A 16,682-nucleotide genomic window follows, 5' to 3' on the forward strand; every position below is an offset into this window, starting at 1 on the left:
CCAAGTATAACGTGTGGTGGGATGCAACAAACCACCGCCACCATGTTAGTTCCACGCATGAAGAACAATTTCCGTTAAAAATATCACGCGTTATGGGATTTTAGTGATAGAACATGTGAGGGGGTGTGAGGGTTTATTGTGGGTGTTGTGAGTGATGACCAATGCCACTAAAAAAGGTTGTGAGTGATGGAAAAATGGTTAATGGCATGTCGGAACTTGATTGAGTGCTTGTGAGTGATGGAATTCTACCACTAGTGACCACCCCCACTCCCCTTACGAGTAATTAGGTGGAACCGAAGAAATCGCTTTGGCAACCTACCTTGTAGCAATTACTCGTCGAGTACTCGGCTTCCGAGACTTGTTTTACAACATTGCATGAAACTTTAAATTACACTGCAATAACCTAATATTACAAACATGTCCATTTCTCTTGCTATGCGAACATACATTCGCTCACACTTTTGCACATCAATCACTCGTCTTTGTATAATTAGCAACAACCATTCAAGATCATAAACATACGAAAGACCTCATTTTCATCATGTAAAGTTGGTGCAGTATTATAATCAGAAGCGTTCAATCATTCATAAACCAATAAAATCGACTAAACCTAATCAAATCGGCTGGTTTGGCAACTTGAGTTTTAAAAAACATTTACTTTGCTGTTTAAACTATACAGTTTGTCACATCATCAGTTTGATGTAGCTTGAAACTTAGAACCTTCTGTTTAAACCAAATCCACTGCATTCCATTGACCATTGTTTTATGATTTTCATAAATAAAGCATATGGTTAGACACTTGGACGGTATATATATAAATTGAGTTAAGTGTCATTTACGTCCAAGTCATTTCTCCACTTTTGCCGTTTCAGGCCAAATTTCAAAATTAAACCATTTTCTTCCTTGACATTCTTGAAATGTGTCATGTTAGTCCAGAAAACTTACCGAAATTAGAAAACTCGGTTAGCTCAGAGGTAATGGTTCAAAGGTTTTGCATACCCTCCATTGTGCAATGCTCCAACCTCTGAACCACACCAAAATACTATGTAATGACCTTTTTACCTCCGAGCTAACTGAGTTTTTTAATTGGGGTTAGAATTTTAGACTAAAATGACACGTTTTAAGGGTATACGGGGCGCAATCGGGGAGGGCCTCGGTGAACCATTTCCCCGATCGGGAACACCGCCGCCATCCCCGCGGGGTCCCGAATCGGGGCTGGAAATGGGTGTGGGGTTACCGCTTGGAAATGCACGATGATCGAGATTTGACCGTTTACAAACGGTCGAATTTTTAAAAAAAAAAAAAAAAATCAATTTTTTTTAAAACAATATATATACTAACCAATCTTAATCCATTTTTTACCACATCCACAACAAACCAACACCAAAACTCTAAAACTTTTATATCTTTTAAACACAAAATGGATTCCAAGTTCCCGTTTCTTTCTCCCATACCCGACTTTCCCGACGATGGCGATACGTCGTCAAGCGATAGTAGCTTAGTTTTCTTCCAAAATCTCATCCAACAAGCGGAGCTACTAGACACGGCATCGTCTAGTAAAAAAAAATATGTCCGTCGGGATCGTGTGGGGGGCCACGAGACACTCATGGCCGATTATTTCGATGAAAATCCAAAATTTAGTGAAGATACTTTTCGTCACAGGTTTCGTATGTCCAAGTCGTTGTTCCTAAAAATTGTTAGTGACGTGGAAGCGTATGACGAGTGGTTTCAAGAAGGCTTAGACGGGAGAATGAAGAAAAGCTTTACACCGTTGCAAAAGGTTACTTCGGCAATTAAACAACTTGCAACCGGTAACCCACCAGACGAGGGGGACGAGTATTTAAATATGTCTGAAAGGACCTCTCGTGAGTGCCTTGAATATTTCTGCGAGACGGTTTGTAAAAGGTATGGCGGTGAATTTATTTTTTTTTTCTAGTTCGAATGTTTTTTTTTAATTTAATGAAATGTCTTTTTTTTTAATTTAATGAAATGTCTTTTATTTAATTTAAGGTATGGCGGTGAATTCCTACGTAGACCAACGAGCCACGACATCGCGCTATTGTATCAGGCTCATGAGGATAGGCATCACCTACCTGGCATGTTAGGGAGTCTCGATTGTACACACTTTGTCTGGAGAATGTGCCCCACAGAATTGCGTGGACAATACATGAGAGGCGATCATCAATACCCGACGGTTATGTTAGAAGCGGTAGCGTCTCAAGATTTGTGGATTTGGCATGCTTTTTGTGGGCCAGCGGGTTCACAAAACGATATCAACGTGCTGCAACAATCTCCGTTATTTCTTGCTCAACGAAATGGAACGGCGCCAAATTGTCCATTTCAAGTGAACAACCATTTATACAAACGCGGGTATTATCTTACTGATGGGATCTACCCTACTTGGTCCGTGTTTGTGAAGTCTTTTCCATATCCACACGACCCGAACGAAAAAAAATTCAAGAGGCAACACGAGGCCGCAAGAAAAGATGTGGAACGGGCGTTTGGTGTGTTAAAGTCGAAGTGGGGAATACTAAATCGTCCAATGCGTTCGAAAACGGTGAAAAAAATAAGGTCCATCGTGTATACGTGCCTTATTTTACACAACATGATTATAAAAGACGACGGAAGGGCGATAGCACCGGTTCATATTCAAGATCCTCCAGTCGAACCCGTCTTCGATGATACAGCCTATACGGAGCTCATTGACGAAGACACGCATTGGAGGCTAAAACACGATCTCGTTGAGCATCTCGGAAGTTTAGATTTGCCTCACCTTGAAGTTGATTCGGACGAGGAGTAGTTTGTTTTTATATTTTTTTAGGTTGAATGTATCTTTTTTTCTAGTTCGAATGTTTTTTTTTAATTTAATGAAATGTCTTTTATTCAATTTTTATTTTTACTAATCTTTTTTTAATTTATAAAACATGCATTATTTTAGAGAATAAAAAAAAAAAAAAAAAGAAACAACTCACCTAATAGGTGAGTGCCGCCATCAAAACAAGGTATTAGGGGAGTGTATTAGGTGAGTTGACGTGGCACCATGTGATTGGCTATGTGTAAGATGGGGGACTCACCTATTAGGTGAGCACCCCTTACACCCTTAGCAGTTTAGCAAAAAAAAATTAAAACCAGTCAAACTAGACCATGAATACCATTACTTGTATTTACTTAGAAAGGTGAGACGCTTATCATTTTAGAACCAAAAATTTAGTTTAAACCAACATGGTGCGATATGAGGCGCAAACAAAACAACCTACATTGTCCGGCCTAAACACGCAATAAAAACCAAAATAAATACTCTGTTAGCCGTTAGCCGACCGGACAACACTTTTAATCTACTTTCTTAAACTGTAAGAAAATAAACACACATTCAAGTATCTTTTAACTTGTTTAATTCATCTTTCATTTACATGTTGTTAGTTGACTGCAATCAGTTTGAAAAAAGTTGTTCTTTGTTCATGATCTACTTAAAAAAGAACCAATTTTTAAAAAAAGAAATAGACTTCGTCTATCAAAAGCGCTCAAACCCAAACTACATACACAAAGCCTGACAAGGCTTCTTAACTTTGAAAAGCAAAAACAAGACAAAGCACACAAAGCGGTCATAAAAACACTTGTAAAACGGTTCTGGATCTTAAGGCAGTGCTAAAATGTAGATTAAACAAAAAAGATAAAAATTGATATATAAGTATAAAAAGCAAAATAGATGTGAGTTAAGTTACACATATTGTGTCTGAGCCATACAGCAATCGCCTCACGCCTACGCTCCTTAAACCAATAAATTTCAAAATGCTTCAAGGTCAAACCTTTTTAGAGGTTGTCAAATGAAAGAGAAAACACTAGACACGTTGTTTCAAAACGCAGTCTAGTAGGCCCAGGGGCGATGCTTAGAAAGGGCCGGGAGAGGCGCCCGACCCCCCGAACTTTTCGGCCAGTAGTGTTATATATATAGTTTTCGTATAGAAATTTTTTGGTATATATGTTTTCGACCCCCCGGTTCTATAGAATTTTTTGAGTATATACGTTTTCGACCCCCCCGTAAAAAATTTCAAGCTTCGCCAATGAGTAGGCCAATGCATTTAAGTGAAACTGATAATCAAGGCTTATACATAAAGCAATCTAATTATTGGTGTGTTACCACATTTACTTGAATGATAAAAAAACTACCTAGCTATGATTCTTTAGCACTTAAAAAACTGATCATGCTTAGGAATATAAATAAATGATGCTAAATGAAGAAGCAAAACACTTGAACAAACACCGCTTATCGACTGACAAATAAGATGTTTTCAGCAAGTTTTACAAACGAACAGGCACCCAAACAACAAATAATAAATCAGAATAAGATTTAGAAAACATGTCTAAACGTCCTTATAACAACAAAACTAATAACCATAGCTGTAAAGTAATGGATTAATAAGATGCGTTACCAAATCAAAGCAATACAAACTTTGCATTCAACAATCAAGATCCATAAAAACAATTTAAGCATTCACTGTTACCCTTCAAAAAGCATTATATGTTTAAACAAAGATGTTTGGATATGTTGCACAATGTGATAAGCACAACAACCAAACAGCCATAGTTAACCAGGGGTGAGCAAAAACCGAACCGTTAACTGAATCCAAAAACCAAACCAAAATTAAACGAAAATCGGTTATTCTTTTGTACCACTGGTTAACCGAAATTAACCGGAGCAAAGCATTTATATTTTCATATATTTCTGGTTTTATAAATCCAGTTCATGTACTTATACCTCTTTCATATATATTTAAACATCGGTTTCATTTATCTATCGATTACATGTATTTCTAAGTAAAATACTTAGCCCTTGTTTGGTTGATTATTAACCAAAAATAACCAACTTGAGCCGAAAACCGATAAATAACCCAAACATATTACTTTAAATACGGTTACAGTGTGCACACCCCTAAATTAACTACGCAAATAACCTGCAAATTTAAATGTATAACTTAACCTAAGCACTAAAAGTTCCAAATTCTACAACCACGGTTATAAAAATACGGACCGATTAATCTCAATTAATTACCAATTAATCCTGATTATATCCGATTAACCCCGATTATATCCCAATTAATCTCCGGTTAATCCCAATTAATCTCCGGTTAATCCCAATTAATCTCCGGTTAATCCCAATTAATCTCCGGTTAATCCCAATTAATCTCCGGTTAATCCCAATTAATCTGCTAGTCCACCCCACCGACTAGCGATTTCTACAACCATGCCTACAACGACCTCCATAATCTAAATTTTCTATGAACACATAGCATGGAATCCAAACAAACATCTAACCAAATAATCAAAACCAGCAACCACAACTATCTAAATAGCCAATAGATCAAAATGTATCACTAAATCAAAACATAAAAAGTATCCAATTCAACAACAGTTTGACAAAAACACATAACAAAACTTAAAGAAACATAACCTCAAGCCTTCTGGTAAACATAGGTGAGCCCACACTTACCACAATAATGCCGATCAAAATGATTCGCCATGAAAGTCCCCGCCCCACACTCAGCATTCGGACACTCTTTCCTCAACCTCTGCACCTTTCCAGCATCATCCACCTTATAAAACTGCAACACACTCAACTTCACCTTCTTATGCTTGTGCTTAATCTTCTTCGGCTTCGTGTACGTCTTCTTCTTCCTCTTCTTCGCCCCACCACGAAGCCGCAACACCAGATGCAGAGTCGACTCCTTCTGGATGTTGTAATCCGCTAGGGTTCTGCCGTCTTCGAGCTGTTTTCCGGCGAAAATTAGCCGTTGCTGGTCCGGTGGAATGCCTTCCTTGTCCTGGATCTTTGCCTTCACGTTGTCGATCGTGTCGGAGGATTCGACCTCCAACGTGATCGTCTTACCCGTTAGGGTTTTCACGAAGATCTGCATTTTCGCCGACTGAGAAGAAGAAGATGAAGAAGCTAGGGTTTGAGTGAATGAAAATGAGTATTTATAGGGTTAGGGTTGTTGTTATTTGGGTTTGTTTGGGCTCGGGGTTTGTGATAAATGGGCTAAACGTTGGGCTTGTATTTTGAAAAGATATGTAAATGGTGAAAGTGGGAAACTGGGAAAGTGAAATTCAGGTTCGATTATATTTATTCTTGATACGAAACTAATGGTGTTTTTTTTTTGCGTGTTATGGTGGGATTTTGGTCGGTATCAGTTTGTTTTGTTGTGTTACCAGTACGATACATACTCACACTCGTTATATCAATGAATACATACTTTACGGCGATAACAGAAAATTAAAACGAATGTCGGTATCAGTTCCGACGTTGTTTGGTCGATACCGGTTCGGTTCGTCACAAAATCCACATGCGGAGTACCACCGCTTGGAGACGTGACTGACCAGGATCTTAACCACCAATCATATCGAACATGTAATATAGTTAAGTATAGCGGAAGCATTTAAGTATAAACCCAAACATAAGTGTTAATGTATGAAATATCATAAGTGTTCAAATAGCATTCACGATCCTTCGCCCACAACGACCTGCTCCTCCTTGTGCAAGCTCCATAAGTACCTAAGGTCCTGCAAGGCATGCAGCAAATAATCAACAAACTAGTTGAGCGAGTTCACAGAAAGTAAGTTCAGTAATAGAAATGGTATAGCAAGCATTGCGTTCGTTCATGTAATCATATATCGTATGGTTCGTTCGTTGCTCATGTATAGTATTGGTCTCCATCGCGGGCCCTCTAGGCATGTATGCGAAGATTAATGAAGTTCTCACGTATACTAGACTATGTATATTTGTATCGCTGGCCACCCTGGCATGTGTGCGAAGTTCTAATATGTATAGTTCGCAGCCTTCCCGAGGCATGTGTGCGAAGATCAATCATAATTATCGCAGCCAACCCTTGGCGTGTGTGCGAAGATCTGTTCAAGTAGGTATACTAGTCTAGCCGTATCTTATCATTCACCATCCTCACCTTGAGGACTCGTATCATTAAGTTCCATTAACTAAGTATGTACGTATAATTCATTCAATCCCATTCCCACCCTGGGAACCCCATGCCTTGGCTGTGTGAACTCACCTTGGGTTGCTCGGCAGATACACAAAAAGGTTCTTGAACTAAGGGTGGTCAACCGCGTCCTAACAGGGTTACCATACAGATCAGGTTTGGTTCAAGTATCGCACGTATGTATCACATAAGTTAACACGTTGCAAGCATGCAAGGATCATGGTAAACACGTATGAATCATAGCAAACACGTATAGCACGTTTATCAGTCAAAGCATATCATAATCATACTTGTGTGTCTCGGATGGTTGGGCCGTTGAGCTTGTGCGAGCCCAACCATCTTGTGCGATATAAATCTAAGTCCAACAATTCCCGGCCCAATTACATAAGAAATCTATTAACATATCCGGCCCAAAATAAATAATACATGCGTGCCTTGTGCGATCCGGTGAATACCCAACCCAATATATAATTCGGCCCAAAACAGAAACATAAGTGACCCAATAACAAACTGCCCAAATAGTGTATAAGTGACTTGTGCGATCAGGAAATACACACGGCCCAACTTGCATCCGATCGGGTTGTGCGGGCAGGTTAGGGCTTGTGCGATTAGCCCTTGGGCTTGTCCGGCCCAACAACTATAAACGGATAACCTCTTGTGCGATTCAGAGGTCCTTGTGCGACTGGGGAATTCTTGTGCGGTCAGGTCTGTTTGTGCGACCGGACTTGTACGGTTAGCACTTGTGTGATCGGATCAGGTCTTGACCTGATCTTGTGCGATTTGTTTCAATCATCCCAAAAATCAAGCAATTCAGTTACAATTTGTTTATCAGTTTCCAAACATACACCAATCAATTAACACAACATTCAATCATCCGATTTACCTAATATCGATCAAACAAGCATAATTCAAATGTTTTTATCAAGAACTCTTATGAACCCTAATCCACATCAACATGAGCAATATTCAAACATTTGAACATATAGTCTAATTTCGTGTTCTAGATCCCTAATCATCAACAACAGCCGATCCGATTCTCATCATGCAATAGCCGATTAATACAATTATACAACCGATTAACAAGCATGCGATTTACAATCATCTTAACAACATTTAACAACTTATATTCAACCGATTACTTGCAAGACATCAACACATAGATCATATTTTCATCAAATCAACAACCCTAATCGTTCTAGTCTAAGCATGAGATCATGTAATCATCAATAAACAAAACAATACAAACACTAACCGGTCACGAGTAGAAGAGAATGATCCGAATAAAGATCTTCGGTATAGAGGAATTGTTCGGCTGCCTTTGGTTCGTGAGAGAGAGGAGAGATGCTAGGGTTTTGTGTGTGTAAAGTATTTTGTAACAAATGAGGTGAGATTCCCTCATGTGTGTATGTTTGTACGTGCAAAAGAAAAGCAATGGGCCGGCCCTTACTTGGGCAGCCCTTGAAGTCCGAACACAAGTAAAACGGCCCAAAGGGCTTGTGCGAGTGTGGGTGTTGTGTGGTTCGGGTTGCCTAGTGTTGTGCGATTCAATGCATACATACAATCATGCAACCCACGTTACACATAATGCACATAAACAAAACATTCATTACTCAAAGTATCATATAGGCACATAACGTTACATCAAAATAAGTCTAAAGTTCGAGTTGTCACATTATCCCCAACTAATTGGAAATTTCGTCCCGAAATTTGGTATGCACTCACTGAGGAAGCTAGGTAAGTTCAATCGTTCGTTCACTGATTTTCCCGGGGTGTCACATCCTCCCCCCGTTGATCTGGAATTTCGTCCCGAAATTCCGAAGTAGTAGCTTCAGGGTTGCATTGGTTTCAAATAACTGGGGGTACTTTTCTGTCATCCCGTCTTCGCGTTCCCAGGTGTACTCTGGGCCACGTTTGGAGTTCCAACGTACTCGAACAAGAGGGATTCTCTTGTGTTTGAGGACCTTCACATCCCGGTCCGTGATTTCAACTGGTTCCTCGACGAACTGCAACCGCTCGTCGATAGTGAGTTCCTTAAAAGGAATGATGAGGGTTTCATCTGATAGGCACTTCTTTAGGTTCGACACATGAAATACATTGTGAACTGCCCCGAGTTCAGCTGGTAGGTTCAATCTGTAGGCTACCTTGCCAATCTTTTCTATGATTTCGAATGGTCCGACATACCGCGGATTTAGTTTGCCCCGTTTGCCAAAACGAATCACACCCTTCCAGGGTGAGACTTTAAGTAAAACCCGGTCCCCGACCTGAAATTCCAATGGCTTTCTACGCTTGTCCGCGTAGGCTTTCTGACGGTCGCGTGCTGCCGCCATGCGTTGTCGTATCTGTGCAATCTTTTCTGTGGCGTCCACTACAATCTCTGGACCCGTGATTTGGCTATCCCCCACCTCTGCCCAACAGAGAGGTGACCGGCATTTACGTCCGTACGATGCCTCGAATGGAGCGGCTTGTATGCTGGTGTGATAACTGTTATTGTACGAGAACTCCACCAAAGGGAGGTGCTTTTCCCAGCCGTTGCCGAAATCAATAACGCATGCCCGAAGCATGTCTTCAAGTGTTTGAATCGTTCGCTCAGACTGTCCATCCGTCTGAGGATGATACGCTGTGCTCATGTCTAATCGTGAGCCGAAAGATTTGTGCATCGCTTGCCATAGCTCTGACGTGAATCGTGCATCCCGATCCGAAATGATAGATGTGGGCATTCCGTGCCTCGAAACAACTTCTTTAAGATAGACGTCTGCGAGCGTGGAGAACTTATCCGTTTCCTTTATAGGTAGGAAGTGTGCAGACTTGGTGAGTCGATCCACGATCACCCATATGGTATCATTCCCACGCTGGGATCTGGGTAAGCCCGTAACGAAATCCATGGAAATTTCTTCCCATTTCCATTGAGGTATCTTAGGCTGCTGAAGTAGACCCGCTGGTTTCTGGTATTCGACCTTGACTCTCGCACAGGTCAAACACTTGCCGACGTAAGTAGCAATGTGGGCCTTCATACTAGGCCACCAGTATGTAGTTTTGATGTCGTGGTACATTTTGTCCGACCCTGGATGTACCGAGTAGCGAGACTTGTGAGCTTCGTCCATTACAAGTTCGCGTAGACCGCCATAAAGTGGGACCCAAATACGCCCCGTTACATAGTAGGCGCCGTCTGCCTTCTGTTCTAGTCGCTGTCGTGAGCCGCGTAGGGCTTCAGCCCTGACGTTTTCTGGTTTCAATGCTTCTACCTGAGCATCTCGTATCTGTGCAGGAAGGCTAGACTGAATCGTAAGCTGTAGCGCTCGCACGCGCCGAGGTAAAGTGTCTTTCCGACTGAGAGCGTCAGCCACAACATTGGCTTTGCCTGGATGGTACTTGATAGCGCATTCGTAATCGTTAAGTAGTTCAACCCATCGTCGTTGACGCATGTTCAAATCCTTTTGCTTAAGAATATGCTCGAGACTCCTGTGATCGGTGTAAATCGTGCACCTGGTACCGTACAGGTAGTGTCGCCATATCTTAAGCGCGAAAACAACAGCTCCCAGCTCTAAATCGTGCGTCGTGTAGTTCCGTTCGTGAATCTTAAGTTGGCGCGAGGCGTAAGCAATGACCTTGTCGCGCTGCATCAACACACATCCAAGACCCTGGATGGATGCGTCACAATATACTACGAAATCGTCTGTGCCCTCTGGCAAAGAGAGGATAGGTGCACTGCAAAGTCTATCCTTTAGGTGCTGAAAAGCAGTCTCCTGGGGATCTCCCCAGCGATAGGTGACACCCTTCTGTGTCAGTAACGTAAGCGGCTGAGCAATTTTTGAAAAGTCTTTAATAAACCGTCTGTAGTAACCCGCCAAACCCAAGAATTGGCGTATTTCCGTTGGCGTACGTGGTGCAGGCCAGTTCCTGATCGAGTCTACCTTGGATGGATCGACATGGATCCCATCCTTGTTCACTACGTGGCCTAGAAAGTGGACTTCACGAAGCCAGAAGTCGCATTTCGAAAACTTAGCGTATAGTTGCTCCTTCCGAAGGAGTTCCAAAATAAGGCGTAGGTGCTGTTCGTGTTCCTCCTGACTCTTGGAGTAAATCAGGATGTCGTCGATGAATACTATGACGAACTTGTCTAGGTAGGGTTTGCACACCCTGTTCATAAGGTCCTTAAATACGGCAGGTGCGTTCAATAATATCAAACCATTCATCATATCAAACATAAAGTATAGTAGTTAAAATAATTCATAAAACCCAATACGATGGATGTTCAAACTAAACTTTGTTTGAGTAGCGGAAACATAATAATGAAAACCCAAAACAAGTTATAAGTTCAAATATCGTTCATTGCGTCTCCTCGTCCTAACACGAAAGCTCGACCTCTTGCCTCGTTGCCATTGTTGTTGTTGTTTCCCCCGTTGTCGTTGTTGTTCCCGTTGCCCTGGTTATTGTTGTGGTTCTGATTCTGGTTCAACTGAGGACAATCGCGTTTGTAATGACCTTCTGCCCCACACTGGAAACATCCCCGGTTTCCGCGCTGTGGTTGCTGCTGCTGTGGGTTTTGAGGAGCTGGTGGTGGAAGTTGCTGGTTCTGGTTAGCTGGCCGTGAGCTTCTACAATCTTTGGCTTCGTGTCCTAGCTTGAGACATCTCTGACAACGTTCCTTGCGACACCTTCCACTGTGGTGCCTGTTACACTTGTTACATAGTGGGTGTACTCCCCGGTATCCACCCTGCTCCTGACTGCCAGATGATTGCTGACTCGGATTCTGGTAGTCATTCGTCCTGCGCTGCTGTGCTTGAGACTGGACGGAAACTGATCCCCTGCTGGAATCCCCATCCCATTTCCGTTTGTTGTCGTTGGGTGTAGCAGAAGTAGCAGCTGGAGTAGTAGTTGCACTGACGCGTTTGGGTAGCTTGTTCTGTTCTACTGCCTGATCTGTGAGTCGATGGGCAAGACGCTGGATGTCTTGGATGTTGTCGAGGTTTGCCGATGTAACATGGCTCTGGATCTCTGGCGCAAGTCCCTGGAGATACAACTCAATGCGCTTCACTGGAGGGTCCACCATAGTTGGACACAGAATAGCCAGTTTGTTTGCCCGTTTCGTATAGGCTTCAATCTCTGACCCCGTCATTTTCAAGTGATAAAGTTCGTTCTCCAACTTGTGGATGTCATCACGCGTGCAATATTCCCTCTTAATGAGTTCCTTGAATTCGTTCCAGGGTGTGGCGTTAGCAGCTGCCAACCCTAAGATCTGAACTTGGGCGTTCCACCAAGTTAGTGCTATTCCTTCTAGCGTGCCAGTGGCGTATTTCACCATGCGAGCCTCAGGGCATTCACACATTTCGAAAACTGACTCTAGCTTCTCGAACCAGTGGAGGAGTCCCACTGCCCCCTTTGTGCCGCTGAAGGTACTTGGACGACAGTCCATGAAGTTCTTAAAGGTGCAAACTTGCTGCTGCGCTGGTTGACCTGCTTGAGCAGCTGCAAGTGCCGCAGCAACTTGAGCTTGAACGAGAGCCTCTAGCTGGGCTTGAGTCATGTTAATTCGTCCAGACATGATCTTCATTGTAAAAGTAGCGTAAGTGAGAGTGGTTCGCGAGTAGGGCGATGACAGAAAAGCGTAAGCACGTAGGTATTCTCACGTAATAAAGTCATGTGTATCTAAGCGTAATGCGAGCAAAGTTCTAAGCAGTTCTAGCAAACAGGCAATAAACATAAACCTTATTACCTAGGATGTCGAGTCTTGCACGTGGAGCGAAGCGTCGTTGTGGATCATTGAGAGCACTGTTCTGGTTATAGTCTGGTTTTAATAAAAACGTTTTCCCATATTAAAACCTAGTTCTCTATAACCAATGGCTCTGATACCAATCTGTCACACCTCCAAAATCCACATGCGGAGTACCACCGCTTGGAGACGTGACTGACCAGGATCTTAACCACCAATCATATCGAACATGTAATATAGTTAAGTATAGCAGAAGCATTTAAGTATAAACCCAAACATAAGTGTTAATGTATGAAATATCATAAGTGTTCAAATAGCATTCACGATCCTTCGCCCACAACGACCTGCTCCTCCTTGTGCAAGCTCCATAAGTACCTAAGGTCCTGCAAGGCATGCAGCAAATAATCAACAAACTAGTTGAGCGAGTTCACAGAAAGTAAGTTCAGTAATAGAAATGGTATAGCAAGCATTGCGTTCGTTCATGTAATCATATATCGTATGGTTCGTTCGTTGCTCATGTATAGTATTGGTCTCCATCGCGGGCCCTCTAGGCATGTATGCGAAGATTAAGGAAGTTCTCAAGTATACTAGACTATGTATATTTGTATCGCTGGCCACCCTGGCATGTGTGCGAAGTTCTAATATGTATAGTTCGCAGCCTTCCCGAGGCATGTGTGCGAAGATCAGTCATAATTATCGCAGCCAACCCTTGGCGTGTGTGCGAAGATCTGTTCAAGTAGGTATACTAGTCTAGCCGTATCTTATCATTCACCATCCTCACCCTGAGGACTCGTATCATTAAGTTCCATTAACTAAGTATGTACGTATAATTCATTCAATCCCATTCCCACCCTGGGAACCCCATGCCTTGGCTGTGTGAACTCACCTTGGGTTGCTCGGCAGATACACAAAAAGGTTCTTGAACTAAGGGTGGTCAACCGCGTCCTAACAGGGTTACCATACAGATCAGGTTTGGTTCAAGTATCGCACGTATGTATCACATAAGTTAACACGTTGCAAGCATGCAAGGATCATGGTAAACACGTATGAATCATAGCAAACACGTATAGCACGTTTATCAGTCAAAGCATATCATAATCATACTTGTGTGTCTCGGATGGTTGGGCCGTTGAGCTTGTGCGAGCCCAACCATCTTGTGCGATATAAATCTAAGTCCAACAATTCCCGGCCCAATTACATAAGAAATCTATTAACATATCCGGCCCAAAATAAATAATACATGCGTGCCTTGTGCGATCCGGTGAATACCCAACCCAATATATAATTCGGCCCAAAACAGAAACATAAGTGACCCAATAACAAACTGCCCAAATAGTGTATAAGTGACTTGTGCGATCAGGAAATACACACGGCCCAACTTGCATCCGATCGGGTTGTGCGGGCAGGTTAGGGCTTGTGCGATTAGCCCTTGGGCTTGTCCGGCCCAACAACTATAAACGGATAACCTCTTGTGCGATTCAGAGGTCCTTGTGCGACTGGGGAATTCTTGTGCGGTCAGGTCTGTTTGTGCGACCGGACTTGTACGGTTAGCACTTGTGTGATCGGATCAGGTCTTGTACGACCTGATCTTGTGCGATTTGTTTCAATCATCCCAAAAATCAAGCAATTCAGTTACAATTTGTTTATCAGTTTCCAAACATACACCAATCAATTAACACAACATTCAATCATCCGATTTACCTAATATCGATCAAACAAGCATAATTCAAATGTTTTTATCAAGAACTCTTATGAACCCTAATCCACATCAACATGAGCAATATTCAAACATTTGAACATATAGTCTAATTTCGTGTTCTAGATCCCTAATAATCAACAACAGCCGATCCGATTCTCATCATGCAATAGCCGATTAATACAATTATACAACCGATTAACAAGCATGCGATTTACAATCATCTTAACAACATTTAACAACTTATATTCAACCGGTTACTTGCAAGACATCAACACATAGATCATATTTTCATCAAATCAACAACCCTAATCGTTCTAGTCTAAGCATGAGATCATGTAATCATCAATAAACAAAACAATACAAACACTAACCGGTCACGAGTAGAAGAGAATGATCCGAATAAAGATCTTCGGTATAGAGGAATTGTTCGGCTGCCTTTGGTTCGTGAGAGAGAGGAGAGATGCTAGGGTTTTGTGTGTGTAAAGTATTTTGTAACAAATGAGGTGAGATTCCCTCATGTGTGTATGTTTGTACGTGCAAAAGAAAAGCAATGGGCCGGCCCTTACTTGGGCAGCCCTTGAAGTCCGAACACAAGTAAAACGGCCCAAAGGGCTTGTGCGAGTGTGGGTGTTGTGTGGTTCGGGTTGCCTAGTGTTGTGCGATTCAATGCATACATACAATCATGCAACCCACGTTACACATAATGCACATAAACAAAACATTCATTACTCAAAGTATCATATAGGCACATAACGTTACATCAAAATAAGTCTAAAGTTCGAGTTGTCACACCGACACTCGATAAAATTTATAATACCAAAACGTATTATATTTTTAATAGTGGAATATGACTTTATATTCAACAAGGTGTATAGCGCGACGTAGAGGAGACCGTAAAGATGAATACGATATCGGTTCTGATGTTGCTTGGTCGGGTTATGTTCGGTTTGTGACGCTAAACTTTAAAGAATACAAAAATCTTGAACTTTAATCGAATCGCAACGGTATATGCGGACTTTTATAAAATGTTATATCATATTATTACTAAAACGTAAAGAATAAATTATAGCACAAGATATACCAAAGTTATACAAGACCGATATTGATGTTGTTCGAACAGGTGCACTTCAGTTCATCACGGCAAGGAACTAAAAGGTCAACTATATTTGATTCATTCGAATAAAAGTTTCATCAAATCAAGGATAATACTAAGTACGCCGCAACGATATGTTCATAATTTTATAAAACGTTATATATAACACTAGGTTGGAACCCCGTGTATTACACGGGTTGAATAAATATAATTTTACATACCAAATAATAAAAAACATATCTTTAAAAATCTTGTTTATTAGACGGGTTAAATAAATGTAATTTTATATATTAAATAATAAAAAAGGTGTATTTTTAAGAACCCGTTTATTGTACGGGTTAAGTAAATTTAATTTTATATATTAAATAATGAAAAAAATTACATTTTTAAGAACCTCATGAGTTATACGGGTTAGGCACATGTAATTTTATATAACAAACAATAAAAAGTTATATCTTTATAAACCCTATTTATTATATGGATTGAATAAATCTAATTTTATATACTACATAATAAAAACAGTTTTATTTTTAAAAATTTATATACGAGTTGAGTTGAACACGAAAATAAAAGTATAGAACCAATAAACATTGACTAATATTTTTGTTTACCCCTTAATCCTTTATATTCATTTTTGAAATATGTTATACCCTTAAGTCCTTAACCACTTTAGTTTAATAAAATAAATAAATCATTTATATAATATTTTAAAATTTTATGTTATCTCCTATACGAATTGTTTAAATTTATATTAAATTTAATGTTATAATTATCTTTTAATTTATATTTATTATCTATAAAAAATAGATGGCTTCAATGAATGACATGTGTCCTTTTATTAGTTTCTTTTATTATACTAGTTGTACACCCGTGTGAATACACGGGTTTATTTAATAACGATCGAAATCAAATACTAAAAAACAGATTATAATATATTATTTAAATTATTTGCATTTAGTTACATATTTTTATAAAAGAATGTTAAAGACAGTTTGTTTTAGTGTACATGTTTAATGTAGAAATAAGGTAAGTAATTGATAATACGTTGTCTAAAATGAAAGCATAACCTAATTTTATGTTGTCTAATAACTTCTTATATATGACCTTAATTTTTTTTGACACATTGTTAGTAGTAAGACCCGTGTGAACACACGGGTAGGTTTAATAACGATCGAAATCAAATATTTTATAACA

General features: G+C 40.5%; 2 protein-coding genes across 2 annotated transcripts; one reads left to right on the plus strand and one right to left on the minus strand.

Moving 5' to 3' along the window:
- The first annotated feature begins 1,846 nt into the window (after positions 1-1,846).
- Positions 1,847-3,679, plus strand: LOC118484682 (protein ALP1-like). The gene is made up of 2 exons (XM_035980498.1): positions 1,847-1,905; positions 2,011-3,679. Exons 1-2 carry the CDS (start codon positions 1,847-1,849, stop codon positions 2,798-2,800), a joined length of 849 nt encoding a protein of 282 aa, XP_035836391.1. The 3' UTR covers positions 2,801-3,679.
- Positions 3,680-5,322: 1,643 nt separating this feature from the next.
- LOC110896046 (ubiquitin-40S ribosomal protein S27a) lies at positions 5,323-5,952 on the minus strand. The gene has a single exon (XM_022143469.2). The coding sequence runs from the start codon at positions 5,910-5,912 to the stop codon at positions 5,451-5,453; it is 462 nt and encodes a 153-aa protein (XP_021999161.1). The 5' UTR covers positions 5,913-5,952; the 3' UTR covers positions 5,323-5,450.
- Positions 5,953-16,682: the final 10,730 nt, after the last annotated feature.

The sequence above is a fragment of the Helianthus annuus genome, chromosome 12 (genome assembly GCF_002127325.2).
Source record: "Helianthus annuus cultivar XRQ/B chromosome 12, HanXRQr2.0-SUNRISE, whole genome shotgun sequence".
NCBI lineage: Eukaryota > Viridiplantae > Streptophyta > Magnoliopsida > Asterales > Asteraceae > Helianthus > Helianthus annuus.

Coding starts and splice junctions, on each gene's coding strand:
- LOC110896046 (XM_022143469.2), bottom strand. CDS start 5,912: ATGCAGATCTTCGTGAAAACCCTAACGGGTAAGACGATCACGTTGGAG.
- LOC118484682 (XM_035980498.1), top strand. CDS start 1,847: ATGTCTGAAAGGACCTCTCGTGAGTGCCTTGAATATTTCTGCGAGACG. Junction 1,906..2,010: donor TGCGAGACGGTTTGTAAAAG/GTATGGCGGTGA, acceptor ATTTAATTTAAG/GTATGGCGGTGAATTCCTAC.